Source organism: Pelodiscus sinensis, chromosome 1, assembly GCF_052426305.1.
Source record: "Pelodiscus sinensis isolate ZL-2025 chromosome 1, ASM5242630v1, whole genome shotgun sequence".
Classification (NCBI taxonomy): domain Eukaryota; kingdom Metazoa; phylum Chordata; order Testudines; family Trionychidae; genus Pelodiscus; species Pelodiscus sinensis.
This window is the reverse complement of record NC_143052.1, coordinates 101678484-101694602: the sequence shown is the minus strand read 5'-3', so window position 1 is coordinate 101694602 and position 16119 is coordinate 101678484. Positions and strand designations below refer to the sequence as shown.

The 16119-nt window shown below is 39.2% G+C and overlaps 1 protein-coding gene across 3 annotated transcripts in view; it reads right to left on the bottom strand.

The window, feature by feature from the left end:
* Positions 1-16119, bottom strand: part of GNPTAB (N-acetylglucosamine-1-phosphate transferase subunits alpha and beta) — a 73460-nt gene that overhangs the window by 35468 nt on the left and 21873 nt on the right. For all 3 annotated transcript variants that reach the window (XM_075939116.2, XM_089781815.1, XM_075939127.2), the window contains 5 exons: positions 14679-14743; positions 14238-14372; positions 8853-9014; positions 6251-6430; positions 5238-5408 (listed from right to left, as the gene is read on the bottom strand). In XM_075939116.2, coding sequence (XP_075795231.1) covers positions 5238-5408; positions 6251-6430; positions 8853-9014; positions 14238-14372; positions 14679-14743 — 713 coding nt within the window. The remainder of the gene's footprint in view (positions 1-5237; positions 5409-6250; positions 6431-8852; positions 9015-14237; positions 14373-14678; positions 14744-16119) is intronic.

Here is a 16119-nt window from a genome sequence, read left to right as displayed (position 1 = left end):
ATTTTAACAAATAGGGAGGAACTAGTTGAGAACTTGAAAGTGGAAGACAGTATGGGGGACAGTGATCATGAAACAATAGAGTTCATGATCTTAAGGAAAGGTAGAAGGGAGACCAGCACAAGTGAGGTAATGGATTTCAGGAAGGCAGATTTTGATAAGCTCAGAGAACTTGTAGGTAAGGTCCCATGGGAAGCAAGACTAAAGGGAAAAACAACTGAGGAGAGTTAGAAGTATTTCAAAGGGACGTTGTTAAGGGCCCAAAAGCAAACAATTCTGCTGTGTAGGAAAGATAGAAAATATGGCAAAAGACCAGCTTGGTTTAACAAGGAGATCTTGCATGATCTGAAAATAAAAAAGGAGTCCTATAAAAAATGGAAACTAGGACAAATAACAAAGGATGAATATAGGCAAGCAACACGGGAATGCAGGGGCAAGATTAGAAAGGCAAAGGCACAAAATGAGATCAAACTAGCTACAGGCATAAAGGGAAACAAAAAGACCTTTTATAAATACATTAGAAGCAAGAGGAAGACCAAGGACAGGGTAGGCCCACTGCTCAATGAGGAGGGAGAAGCAGTAACAGGAAACTTGGAAATGGCGGAGATGCTCAATGACTTCTTTGTTTCGGTCTTCACCGAGAAGTCTGGAGGTGTGCCTAACGTAGTGAATACAAGCAGAGAGAGGGTAAGTTTAGAAGATAGGATACACAAAGAACAAGTTAAAAATCACTTAGGAAAGTTAGATGTCAACAAGTCACCAGGTCCTGATGAAATGCATCCCAGGATACTCAAGGAGCTGATAGAGGAGGTATCTGAGCCTTTAGCTATGATCTTTGAAAAATCATGGAAGACGGGAGATTCCAGAAGACTGGAAAAGGGCAAATATTGTGCCCATCTATAAAAAGGGGAATAAGAACAACCCAGGAAACTACAGACCGGTCAGTTTAACGTCTGTCCCAGGGAAGATAATGGAGCAGGTAATTAAGGAAATCATATGCAAACACTTGGAAGGTAATAAAGTGATAGGGAATAGCCAGCATGGGTTTGTGAAGAACAAGTCATGCCAAACTAATCTGATAGCTTTCTTTGATAGGATAACGAGCCTTGTGGATAAGGGAGAAGCGGTGGATGTCATATACCTAGACTTTAATAAGGCATTTAATATGGTCTCGCATGATATTCTTATTGATAAACTAGGCAAATATAACTTAGATAGGGCCACGATAAGGTGGGTGCATAATTGGCTGGATAACCGTAGTCAGAGAGTTGTTGTTAACGGTGCTAAATCCTGCTGGAAAGGGATAACAAGTGGAGTTCCGCAAGGGTCTGTTTTGGGACCCATACTGTTCAATATCTTCATCAGTGATGTAGATATTGGGATAGAGAGTACGCTTATTGTAGATGATACCAAACTGGGTGGGGTTGCAACTTCTTTGGAGAATAGGGACATAATTCAAAATGACCGTAGCAAGTTAGAGAAATGGTCAGAGGTAAACAGGATGAAGTTTAATAAAGAGAAATGCAAAGTGCTCCACTTAGGAAGGAACAATCAGTTCCATACATACAAGATGGGAAGCGACTGTCTAGGAAGGAACATGGCGGAAAGGTATCTAGGGGTCATGGTGGACCACAAGTTGAATATGAGTCAACAGTGTGATGCTGTTGCAAAAAAAGCAAATATGATTCTAGGTTGTATCAACAGGTGTGTTGTAAGCAAAACTCGTGAAGTCATTCTGCCGCTCTACTCTGCACTAGTTAGGCCTCAGCTGGAGTACTGTGTCCAGTTCTGGGCGCCACATTTCAAGAAAGATGTGGAGAAATTGGAAAGGGTACAGAGAAGAGCGACAAGAATGATTAAAGGTCTAGAGAACATGACCTATGAAGCCAGGCTTCATGAACTGGGCTTGTTTAGTTTGGAAAAAAGAAGATTAAGGGGGGGACATGATAGCGGTTTTCAAATATCTAAAAGGGTGTCACAAGGAGGAAGGAGAAAATTTGTTCCTCTTGGTTTCTGAGGACAGGACAAGGAGTAATGGGCTTAAAGTGCAGCAGGGGAGGTTTAGATTGGACATTAGGAAAAAATTCCTAACTGTCAGGGTGGTCAAATATTGGAATAAATTGCCAAGGGAGGTGGTGGAATCTCCCTCTCTGGAGATATTTAAGAACAGGTTAGATAGACATCTGTCAGGGATGGTGTAGACGGAGCTTGGTCCTGCCTTGAGGGAGGGGGGCTGGACTCGATGACCTCTTGAGGTCCCTTCCAGTTCTATGATTCTATGATTTAGTGTGTAGCAGGCAAGTGAGCTGGCTATTCACTCTCTGGCTTTCCATGCACTATGCCTCCATGTGGACAAGTCCTAGTGATATCAGTCTTAATATCAGTAGACTAGCAATCAGAGAACCCAGAATTTAATCATGTTTTGCCGCTAAATTTCTGTGTGACTGAAGGCAAGTTATTTCACCTGTTTCCCACCCACTTTTGTCTTATTTAGACTACAAAGTCCTCAATGAAGGACTGTATCTTGTAATGTTTTTTGTACTGTATCTGGCAAAATGGGACTCCCTAATTACAGTTGGAGCCTCCAGATAATACTGTGATACATTTATTATTTATGTTTTATAGTAACTAAGTTCCCCCCCCCCCATGAAGTTTACCATAGGCATACCTTATGGATGAAACTGTTATGTTTAAATGTGGTTGTTGCTAATGTGGTGTTAGGCTATAAACCACTACAAATTCATGAGCAGTGGCATATGATGTCATTAGTAACTGGTCCTGAAGGCACCCATGATAGTATGCATGTTGAACAGGAACTAGTTACCAGTCAATCTAATATGGAGATTCAGGAGTCATCTGTCGTAGTGTTATCAGGGGACAATTACACCTACTGTCTCAAATTGATTTTTTCCCAGGCAACATAAGGAATTAACAAGCAAAACATTTTAACCCCAAGCTCCCTTTCAATGTTTTATTCTGTGAAAGAGAGAAAAGCAACATGGGGAGTTTAAGTGCCAGTGGGAATTGAAAAAAAAAAATTCTCTCTTATTGCTATATTTGAGGTACACACAGAGTGCCTTCATCCAGTGCATAATTACTTCAGAAGAATACTCTCGAAATTTTAGGCTTCAATAACTTATTTAGATGTCATCAGCTTTGTTACAAAGCTTCTTTTTTTTTTTTGGTGGTGATCTTTTATTTCCATGAGGGAGATGGATGTCTACAGTCTCACGTTATTCCAAAGAAATAAAATAATTCACAGCTCTTTTGGATTGGTTGGATTAATTAAATTAATCAATTAATTCAGGGTACCTTCTAAGAATCCATACTAGAAGTACTTACAGTGATGGAAATAGAGCTGCTCTTATGTATTTTAATATCGTACAGTAGAACCTCAGAGTTACAGCTACCTCAGGAATAGAAGCTGTCTGTAACTCTGAAAGGTATGCAACTCTGAACACGGCGGTATAGATTTCAGCCATAGGAGGAACTGTCTCTGGAACCACAGGGAGGGGTGAGTCAGGCTCCGAGGTAGGGGGAGTGTCACAGCTTCTGCCCCCTGGGTGCATGAGGGCTCTGAGGGGAGTGCTGGGGCTTGGAGCTTCTGCCTTGCAGGTCCATTCCTGCTTCAGCCCATAGGCGTACTAAGTATTGGGGCTTAAGCCCATGACTCCATTCCTGGTATTAGCTGGGGGATGAAGGGCACGGTTTTAGCTATGAGGGGGGCACCGGGGCTGAAGCTGGAGCTCCCCTCCTAACTGGAGCCCCAAGCTCTGGCAATCCCCCGCTCTATAGCTGTAAGCTCTGATGCTCCCAAGGATCAGAAACCCCAAGCTCCCAGAGTCCTGGCCCCCACGACCTATGGCTACAGTCCCAATCTACCCCCTCCCACCGATGAAGTCCTGAGCATCAAGTCAGTACAATATTTGCTTTAGCATCATTATTTATTATTATGGCCTGTGTTGCTGCTGCTGAGAACTTCTGGTTTCATAGGGGTCCGGTTGACTGCTAAGTCTGCAACACTGCTGTTCACATCTTTCAGTTTCTACTGTGTGTTGACCTGATTATTGGGATATTTACTGTATGAATATATTGATTTAGTTTAATGGAGGGCTGAAAACAAAGACAAACAAGCAGGAAGAAAAAAATGGCTACAGAGAACTCAACCTTCAGCAAACATTGCAGAATTAAAGGAAAATATCAGAATTATTAGCTCTGATGATAATCCCCAAATACACAAGTTCCTAGGGCATAGCAGGCCTTTAAAAAAGAATTATCTTAAGGTATGTCTACACAGCAACAGTATTTCGAAATAGCTAGCATTATTTTGAAATAACTTAGTCCACGTCTACACAGTAGGCAGTTATTGCGAAATGTTGAAATATTATCAAGCTGGAGGGCTTCTTATTCCAACTTCTGTAACCCCCACTGTATGAGGAGTAAGGGAAGTTGGAGGAAGAGTGCTCTATTTCAAAATAAGTGCTGTGTAGATGATCCCAATTTCGAAATAAGCTATGCAATTGACGTAGCTCAATTTGAGTAGCTTATTTTGAGTTAAGCCCTGCTGTGTAGATGCACCCATAAAGCAGTGTTTCCCAATTTTATTTGGCCACGGAACCCTTTTCGGCTTAAAAGAATTTCAAGGAACCCCTAGCGTTGCCAGAGTAAAATTTGTCAAGGAAAGAAGAAGAAGAGCACCCTGCCAGAATTGGTTGAAAAAACACACACACACCAACACACCAATTGGGAAACAGATTGTAATTAAAGCACTTGCTGGAGGCATCTAAAGAAGTTAGGCCTTCCTTGACTACCAGCAGGGGACGGATGTTTTAATCCTTTTTCTGTAAATATTTTGTTCCTAGTATGAAAACATACTTAGGTTTTAGGGAGGATGTTTTGTCTCAGACTCCCAGAAAGAGTAAACACAGCTGATAACAGAAGCTACTTTACCTAGGGCCCATTATGAGAGTAGGAGATTACAGAGTTCCACCCCAAGAGAGGTAAAGATATGATGCCCAATAGCTGTGCAGGTGAACTCAGAGACCCAAAAGGGGACAAAGGTGCAGCTAGCTCTATATAATACAAGCATCCAAAATGTCTGGAAAACGCTGACTACATTTTAAGAATAAATATCTTTCGTTTTCCTTCCTTTCATATTAGAATGTCTTCAATTCATATCTCATTACTGAAAAAAAAATTTTTGGATTATTTTTTAACTAACTTGTTATATAGTGACTTACCTTTTGACCCTTAGAGTGACTGTAAAAATCATCAGGCCAGACATCCTTCCCAAACATAACATCATCATTTAGGTATATGAACTTCTGGGAAAGGCCAGCAATACGATGAATGTGACTTTCAATGGCTGGGGAACTAAAGGTAGGCAAGTGACTCAAATTCTGAAATATGTCCTATCCCAAAAAGAAAAAAAATCCTTAGTTTAAACCTTTCTTAAAATATAACCCACCTATCAGATACATCAGACTATGTTTTTTATCTATTCAATGAAACAATAAATTTAGAAATGAAAAGTAAAGAGATGAGAGAAAGAACCAAGGATAGAGAAAATAAATAGAGGGAAGGTAGAAAAGAAGTAAGTTTTACCATCATTTCTTCAGGTATTAACAGCATATCGCATTTATAGTTTAAACTGTCTTTTTTTGCACTAACATAACTGGCAAACTACCATTATTTGTATCTGACAAAGCAAACTGGAGCCAATGGCAAGACTTCTGTGTTGCTCAGAGCTTGAACTTGCTAAGATACCAAATACTCCAGAATTATTTAACCAAAAGTCAGTGTTTTGGTTGCTATTTGTTTAGTGAAGCTGAAGGAACTTTTAAGTCAGTTTTAAAATACATAACTAATAGCCTTCCAGCATCAATAATTCTAGTCTAGCCTGTCTTAATTACATTTCTTCCTATTGGCCCTAAATTATTCTTTATGGATTAGGAGTCAAACAGCATTTACTTTACCTCATTTTTAATAAACAGACTTTATAAGGGTATTAGAGACAGACATAATTTAGTTAAAACCTCTGGCTATTTTAAAATAAAGAGCAAGTTGAAAGTTTGATAACCCTTCATTTGTCTTGTGAAGCAACAAAGTGAAATATAAAATGTAATATGTTTTATTAAAACAAGAAAAATATGAACATGGTTCCTTCTACATATGTAATAAAATGCAAGGTTTACACTCAGGGGAAAAAAAAGGTACATCTTAAAATCACTATGGAATCCTTTAAAGAGTTTACCTGATGAGTTACTATAGTTATCCGAGGGTTATCCAGGTTAAGCCAGGATGGAATTTGCCCATTAGTGATAATGAAAATGTGTCGAACCCAAGGGGCATGCCTCTCTATTGATCGCAGGGAATATCTCAGCTCTTCATTATCTTCAAAACGGCTAGCTGAAATATCTTCATCCTGTTTAGACTGCAAAAACAATTAGAACTATATTTAGACTTAATTAGAGAGCTGAGGCCCCATTCCTACAAAGGTTTATGCACATGCTTAAGTGAAGCATAGCACGTAGTCTCAATGAAGTCAATGAGATAATTTACAGTGAGAAGGTTAAGTACATGCCTGCGTCAGTGGTCACAGGACAAGGACCTTGTCTCAGAGTACGTATAACGAAAAAATACCATTGTTCCTTTATAAACTGTCTGGTTTCACTAAAATACAAAGTTGAAAACAAAGATGGCCTTACTGACATCAATTGTCTTTGATACTGATGACTGCTAGGCATTGCCAGTATGTTCATGGATCATAATAGGGGGCAGAGAGTTATTTGAATAATCTGGATCCTCTTTCTTCAAGGTCCCTGAGAGATCTTTATATTATTTTCCTTATCTCATACTCCCTCATGTGGTGGACTGATTAAAAGCCACATTGTATTTCAATTCTTTTATGCATCTCATTAATGTACAGAAGGCATTTTTAATTATTTCACATTTTGGTTCTATTTTATTATATACTATTTATAAATATTTATCATCTTAACGATTAGCTTGAATTGCCTTATGCAATACTCACATTATAAAAGCCTGTTTTAAAACAATTCTGAGTTCTTTGGTGTTAAAAACTCCCAACAAAAATCGTTATGGAACAGAAGAGGCACATAGGTCCCATCAAATAAATAAGCTTAAATATTTCAATTTTTTTTTGGTAAAAAGACTACATTCACATGAAAAACCTCTTAAACTTGTTAGGTAGGTCACATGGTGAAGTCACTATTGAAACAAATTTAATCCCTCCTCACTCCAAAATAAATCCATCTTTAAAAGACAGTTAACCTTGCCTAAGGAAAACCACTATCCACATCCACTTTATAAGGAATATCCTATTAAAGTATCCCTCTTTAATGTATCTTCACTTGAATGACTACCACTTTCAATGCAGACTCTACCATCCCATAAATAAGTCTAATATTTCTCCATCAATACCATATACACTTCATTCTCCATAATCATATTATAGCTCAAAACTTCAACTCTCATCTCAGCCACACCAATATATAGCCCTCTGAGACATCCACACATCGGCAAATGGAATAATGCATTATTTTTCCATGAGGAAGTCTGCATTATCGTGTTCTGTATTATAGTGAGAAAATATAAACAGTTCCCTGAAACCAAGCAAAAGTCAGCAAGCTGAAGTACTCAATTTTAATTATGTAATTTAGTTGTTGATTAGTTACACCTTATAAAAAGACTTAATAGACTACATACATCTGCTTTGTCTCTGTGTATGTGTATACACATATATAATAGTAATTTACTATAATACAAAAAGTCCTTGGAACAAAGAAATGGACAAGATTAAAAACAAAACAAAAAAACCTTAGTTTGAAAATAGAAGTTTCCGCACTTTATTTATTTTATTTTTTAAACAAAAAATGGGCTTTGTTCCACAGCAGAAGAAACTTCTCTTTTATGGGAGTCTTCCAGTTAAATAAAAAGGGCCAACATTTTTTAAAGTTTTTAAGTGAGACACCATTAATATTTTAACACTACTAACAGTTATTGTATTATTATTTTTAAAAGTCTTTAAAAATGCCATGGGGAGCAAACAAAATGTAAGTACTTTTCCCATCATGAAAAGTAAGTGCTTCTCTGAAATCAGTATTTAATGAGACATGACACTTCTGTAAAATTAAAAACAAGGAGTAGTCCTGTGGCATCGCAGGCTATATCTCTACACTACCAGGTTATTTCAAAATAATAACTTGCAAAATAACTATTTTAAAATAAGCTTATTCCTCTTCACCAGCAGGAGTTATTATTTCAAAATAACCAGTCCCTTATTTCAAAACAATAGGCTTGGTAGTATGGATGCTCTGCTTGTTATTTGAAATAACTCCCCAGTGTAGACAGCCCTTAGAGACTAACAAAAATATATATAAATCATCATGAGCTTTCATGGGTAAAACTGGAAGCTAGCCATCTGAAGACGTTAGTTTTGCCCACAAAAGCTCATGAAACTATATATATTTTTGTTAGTCTACAAAGTGCCACAGGACTACTCGTTTTTAAAGTTATAGACTAACATAGCTCCCCCTCAGACTGTAAAATTAAAATAATCTGACTAGTTTGCAGACTATTTTATCAAAATATGTAGAGAAGGGCAAATATTTTTGATTCAGTGGTCCTAAAACATAATTTAAATTTGTTTCCCTCCAAACTCTTCTTCCCAGCTTTTAAATTCTGAGAGTTATTTTTATATGGTATGATTAGCAGATACCTAACAAGCCTATAATTTTTGAAGAAATTCTTTTTCCTTAACTGTATTTATTTAATCTTACTCCTTGAAACTTCTGACACTATTGTCTCTATACTCCTTGGTGAGATTTACCTACCTGACTGATGGCACTGAGATCCCACAGTAAATAAGCAGGATTAAGTGTCAGTTCTTTTCCATCTATAGTCATGTTCTTCTTAGCTTGTTTGCTCAGTTCCTGGAAACCCTTGGGGTTATTCAGTTGCAAGAGGGCAACACTGGCTTCTGAATAAAGCTGCAACTATACAAGCAGAGAAAGAAGCTTTCATTGTTGGCATGTATCCACCGAAGAGAGATGTTTCCCTTGGCAATTTTTTTTTTAATTTCTCTGGCTATCATACTTAAAAAGCCTGCATGATGAAAACTCAAAGTATCAGCTACATTGTAAAGCAACCAAACAAACACCATAGTAAACGAAAACGGACATGCTCAAATACATGGAATGTTTCAAGAAGAGAACAGAAACTCAATGCTGAGAGACTGATTTTTTTTAAAATAGAACAATACTCATAAAAATTCATTGTGTGCCTGATATTACTGCTTCCAACTTTATCTTATTACACTGCAATCCAGTAACCATAACTCTATGCTTATGTTAGAAATGCTTCATTATTACATTAAAAAATGCATTTTGGGTTCCCCACAATGAAATTCACGTGTTCCTGAAACCTCAATTTAGTTTATGATTAAAAAACCCTATACTTTTTTCTAAAATAACACCTTTCAGGAGACAGAAAGGCACTGATTCAACTATGGCTGTAACATGAGATTTTTTAGATGGTTTAAGGATCAACTTATGATCCAGAAATCTGAGATACAAAAGGCTTCAGAACTAATCCATTGCAGGGTCTCTGAGTCCTCCACCATGATTGCCAATCCACTGCTAAGGTCATTCGTTACTGAGGAACTGTTTGATCTGTTAGCTGTTTTTATCTCCCACCATTAGTTATTCTGGCTATCAGATTTCATAATGTGCAGGATGAGAAGGGGCTTACATTAGATGCTATATCTGACAGCAAATGTGGCTTGCAAAGGGCAGGAGACTGGTATGTTTTGCTAAAAGTAAAACCACCCAAGTTAAATGTTATAAGGATTTATTTGTACATTGTAGTGTGATAAGATTCAAACAAGTTTAAAATGCACAGTTGCATTCCAGTTCTCTGAAAGTGCAGTGTGTGTATTTAAAAACTGGATTGAAAATTTAACAGAAGCAAATATATCATCAGTTCCCCAGTGCTCTGCAAAAAGAAAAATGTTAGTGCTAATAAAAACAGTTGTGGATTAATGCATATATTTTTAGCTGGCTGTGATTTGTAAAAGTAATTTAGTATTTTATAGTAATATATCAAGATAAAAAAACAATTGGACCATCCCACCAGATTTCTGTTATTAACTTTCTCAGACTATTTTTTATTTTCGATTAAATCTGACCTTTTCTGGCCCTTCTAAGACAACACTTGTCACAGTGTTAGCACCCCATCCCTTAGCAATCAAACAAGCCCAGCTGTCCTGCCTGTGACATTTTAAAGCTGTTGATGGTTTGACTCATGCTATTTGATCACTTTCAATCTGACTAATGAGGTTTGCCATTAGAAAAATCTGACAAATTTCAGACCTTCCAGGGAATCATTTTAACATGCTGATGAAAGGGTGGCCTCTGTAGTTGTATAGTCTACTGCACAGTTGGTCTGCACAGCAAGCAACCTCCAAAAATACTGATATGGAAATGCTACAGATTGCAAAGCTGCCATTAGTGGGCATGTGCTTTATTTAGGAATACAACAACGTCATACAGTCCCTGAGAATCAGATATCTAGTACACGATGAACTGCAGAGATTCCTGTTCCACCCCCCCAAAAAAGGGTTTTAAAAATATTTATATATGTTTGACTTGACATTACCATTTTTCCAAAACAGGGTCAGGTATTAGAAACAGCTTCCTGATTGATTTGCTACCAATATTTTTCCCTTTTTTATCACTATTACTTTCGTGTTTTAGTTGCCATGTTGTGACAATCCAAATAAGGGTGACAAACACAGTGGGAAGGGATGAGGAATGCAGCTATATGGTAAGACAGGAGCTCATTTTAGGCATGTAGGATAGCTTAAGATTTTTCTCTTAAATGTAGAGATTCTGAAAAGCATTTGAATAAAAGACAAAAAAACTGATGAAAAACGATAGTGTGTATTTATGTGTCTACATAGGCAAAACAATCTCTTGAAACAAGTTAGTAGACACAGGTTTTTAAAAATCCAAGTTGACTTTTGGGGCTATCAAGTATGACTGCCTCTAAGTAATCCAAAAAGGTCAAAAACATAGATTCATAGTAAATAGATCTATTTGGCAAAGATGCAATCCAGAGGACTTTGAGGCAGTGCTATATATTCTGCTGTTCTGATGTAACAGCCTGAGTTATGAAATCCTCCATTGGCAGGAGTTGGAAGCATTGTGCTTAATTCACTCTCTAGCAACCCCACTCTAGCTGTTGCAAGGAGTGGGGTGAATAAGATGCAAAAGGAACAGAAGCCACGCCTCCTACATCAAGAGTGCTGGTGCAACATGGGTTTGAGGTGGGAAGGAGGGGGTTCCAGCATCTTCCATAGTCCTCATGCACACACATGTGCAATGCTAAAGGCAAGTTATAAACTCAATTTTTGCCACATTTTGTCGACATGAATGCCAATGCCTCTTCTAATGCACAGGTTTCCTTTGACTAGAAGTGTAGACAAAAGTCACAACACAGATCTTAATTTCCAACAGGATTTGAACAGCATGTATGTGGGCAAGGGAACATAGGTAGATTTAATCACAATTTTATTTTCCAACAGAAAACAGTACATGGATTTTTCTCTACTGCTTTCAAGAAAAAAAAAAGTTAACAAGTTACTACAATAAAGACAGACAGATATAGCAACAACACAAAGAGAATATTGGATAGAACACAGTTTTGAGATACACCTTCCAAGCTTTCACACCTTAACTGAAACAGGCAGTAAGCTGAAGCTTTACGAAAAGCCTCTTTTCTCCAAAATCTTCATTAGTTAAATTAAATGGGTACTAACAAAGCAAAACACCACCCAGAGTTTTAAAGTCTGACCAAAAATACTTCCCACTCACCACCACTCAATTCAGTCTCTTTATTCTAATTTTTGCTTAGTTCCTATATCACCATAGTCTTTTCTAGGTTAGACAACACCAACCCCAAAATATTTCTTTGGGGATCGCCTTTAAGAAACCCTGTTACTGAGTAAAAGCTGAAGTGTGAATGATAAAGAGCAAGAGCTCCATCTGGTGGTTAATACTGCAGTTTCAGTTGTAAGTGTGGAAATACAAGAAACATTTGGCTGAATACTAAAGCACACTTATTTGAACATGCATTGGTCAGAGCAGCAAAACAACTGAGATCAGAAGCATATTGACAGCTACAGTGGACCAATAAGCTTAAAGATCATTAGATTACTGATATTGTAAATATATAAATGCCAAAAAAATTATCTAAGTGTTTTCATCTTCCAAATTCAAAGCTTATATTAACACACTTTATAATTTCACAGCATTTTATGAATAATAACCTTCACAACATTGCTGTGAAATAGGTAAATAACTATTATCTTCATTTTATAGATGTGGAAGCCAACAAGGAATTTAAGTAAATTGCATTGAGGCCACACAGTACATCAATGACATAGCAGGACAGAGTACGTTAATCTCTTGGCTCCTAATCATGCCCAGTCCTCTAGTACACATTGTGTCTCAATCTTATTTGATTATAGTCAGAACGATCAAACATTTCTGCAGGATTTTTATTTATTTTTAATTTCAAGATGTCCCTTACTCAATCACTGCTTTATAAATATCACTTTTTTGCAATTCCAGCTTGACCTCACCTAATATAAGCCATTCAGAAAACTTGAGACAGCTCTCAAGAAAAGATTTTTACAGCCCAGATAGTAGAACAACTATTTTAGAGCTCTTTGGATCCAGAAGTGTGCTTACTCAAACGAAGAATGGACTCTATTAGACTAGAGTCATTATCACTGTATGTAAGTTCACCACTAGACTCACTTCTTGGTTTTTAATGCCTCCCACCTGATATATAGCCACCTTTGTTAATGACTGTGATTTCAAAATTTAACTTGTAGTGTTACACTGGCAAATAACTACTGTAAGGGCATGACTGAGAAACTTCATGAGGGCCAGGAAACCATAATTCAGGGTACATTTATATTCTTCCATCAGAGCATCTTAAAGCATTTTTACTAATTATGTAAGAAAAAAATTAAAAAGTTAAATATGTAAGTCATGGCTCAAAATGTGGGGGCAGAACTTCTGGGAAGGGAAGAAGAAAGGATCCTCATGTCCAATCCTCTTCCAGCAGTCTGTGCCATCTCTTGCCATGATTTCATTCTCATTTTTTCTATGTCCAAAATCAATAATTTAGCCTCAACTAGTGAGGCAAGCATGACCGCATATTACAGTTGGGTAAACTGAGGTACCCAACTTGCCCATGGTCACAAAGAGTAAATGGCAGTCAGTATGGCTATGTCTACACTCGCGGCTTCTTGCGCGAGAAATATGCAAATGAGGCGAACCGTGGAATATTGCCGAGCCTCATTTGCATACCTAATGAGCCACCATTTTTTTCAGAAGAGGCTCTTGAGCAAGAAGGAGCATCTACACTGCCCCTTCTTGCGCAAGAAAAACCCTCTTGCGCAATGCCGTTACACCTACTACTTTTCAGGAAGAACGGCATTGCGCAAGAGGGTTTTTCTTGTGCAAGAAGGGGCAGTGTAGAGGCTCCTTCTTGCGCAAGAGCCTCTTCTGAAAAAAATGGTGGCTCATTAGGTATGCAAATGAGGCTCGGCAATATTCCACGCTTCGCCTCATTTGCATATTACTCGCGCAAGAAGCCGCGAGTGTAGACATAGCCTAACAGAACCATAGTCCTGACTCCTAGTTCTAATCACTAAAAACTCTTCCAAATGCTATTCCTGGGGGAATTCTATAATTGCTGGATTTGGAGCCATAGGAAAATTGCAGAATTCCTCTAAGACTGAAATTCAAACAGAGAAAAGAAGTCTAGCCAGGACCACCCATGAACAATGCGCATCTTCCAATCAACTTTAGCTAGAAAGGCAACAAGGGACACTTCTGTTAGAGAGCAGATTGTGGTGAATATGTCTTGGAGAAACTGACACAGGGAGCACAACTCAGCCAGTAGACACACAATTGTGGAAGATCTGTCTTTTGAACGAATTACTTGAGGCACTCTCTTGATGTATTTCATAACACAGGAACATAAATGAAGAAAATTAACTTAAGGGCATGGAAGAGAAAGAGGAAGTCTTAGTGTTTGAAGGTCATCTTTCAAATCAAAGTTGTGTCACCAAACTGGCCAAGATCTCTCTATAAAAAGAATTCCAAAACAATGCAATCAAGCTACTCTCCCATGGAGGCTCTTACCAGTTTTATTTTAGAAGCCAAATTCTCTGGTAGTTTTGCTCTTAGCTGATTTGTCTCTTTGAATGTAGCTGAAAATCCACTAAGGAAAGCCAAATCTTGCATTAATACTAAACCTGGTACTTCTTTGTCTGTGGTCTGCAAGAAAAATATAATTGCTAGTTAGTTCTGGTTTTGTTTTTTTAAAATCCAAGTGACTCACTCATTTATTCATCTCTAAAATCTTTCTCCAGATTAGAGAGCTAATTTTGACCCCTACCTCAAACCTCAGAAAACTACAATACATGTTATTTTAAAAACTCTCTCTTCCAACGAGACACAAGTTTAGGCTAGTAGTGGAAGGAATAATTTCAAAAAAGTAGGAAAATAAAATTAAATGTACACAACACCTGACAGTTTAATGGACAAATTTAAATAATTAGAGCAAACCTTAAATAAACATACCAAATAACCTCTCCATACTGTCTGTTTGCTGCTTTCTTTTAACATTCCAGAATGGCCATCTTCAGCTGGAATAAATAAATAGTTTCAAAGGTCACTATTTTAGCACATTCTATTAATTATTCTCTTGTAAATTAAAGTTTAAAATTGTTATAAAAAAAGCGAATGGACCACAGAGCCACAAGTTGTCTGCATTGTTTTTGACTTATTGGTTCGGTGGTGACAACTTGCATGACGCTAAGCATTAAGACAGTGGTCTCCAACCTTTCTATGCCCAAGATCGCTTTCGGAATTTAAGGGCAACTCAAGATATACCCTGTCCCTTCCCAAAGCCCCACCCCACTCACTCCTTCCTGCCCCTTCACTCACTCTCTCCCACTTTCACTCACTTTTACTGGGCTAGAGCAGAGGGTTGGGGTTCGAGAGGGGGCAAGGGATGCTAGCTCAAAGAGGGCTCAGGGCTAAGGCTTGGGGTGCAGGAAGGAGTGCTGGCTCTGGGAGGATGCTGGGGGTTGTGGTGTGAACTCCTGGAAGGTAGCACTTACTGCCAGGTGCTCCAAGTTGGCAGCATACAGAGCTGAGGTCAGGGGGAGGCGATAGAATTGCCAGGCCCCTGGGTAAGGTGGGAAGGTCGCTCCATAATTCCGGAAGGAGCGAGGCCCTCAGATGAAAAGGGCAGGACAGGGGCAGCCCTTAGCGCTGCCCAGACTGCACTGCGTCCCCCAAGCCAGTCCCACCTTCCCTCAAAGCTGCCTAGAGTATGCCAACAGGGCTGGATTAAGGGGGGAGATAATTGGGCAGATGCCCGGGGCGCCAACCTATGGGGGGCACCTGATTGCAGCTGTCAGGGGGACCGTGCGCCCAAGGGCGGAGGCCATGCGGTGCCCCTGACAGCTATAATCAGGCGCCGCGTGGTCTCCGCCCCCCAGGCACACGGCGCCTGACAGCCCAGAGGGTGGGGGCAACTCGGCGCCTGATTACAGCTTTCAGGGGCACTGCGCACCCAGGGGGTGGAGCCGTGCATGCGCCGCACACCCGCTGCCCAGGGCATAAGAAGGGCTCGAGCCGGCACTGCATGCCGAGCTCCTCCCTAGTCCTCACTGCTATCCAGATCAATTTGCACAGGGTTCTGGAGGGGATTTAAAAGGCCTGGGGCTCCAGGCGCAGCCCAATAGTGGCAGCCGGGAACCCCAGGCTTTTTTGAATCTCCGGGCCTCAGGGCAGTTGTCCTCTCTGTTCCCGCCCTCCTCCCTGGACCTGTCTGAGGCAGGCTTCCTGCCTGTCCCAGCCCATGCTAGTGTCCTGCACAGATACAAATGTCTCCTAGTAAATAGACATTGGTATCCATTTATCCACAAGGCTCTGCTCCCAGGAGATACTGAGGCCAGGGAAGAGAAATGTTGTGCCACCACTCCCAGGGCCCAGCACCCCATTCCAGCAGTTC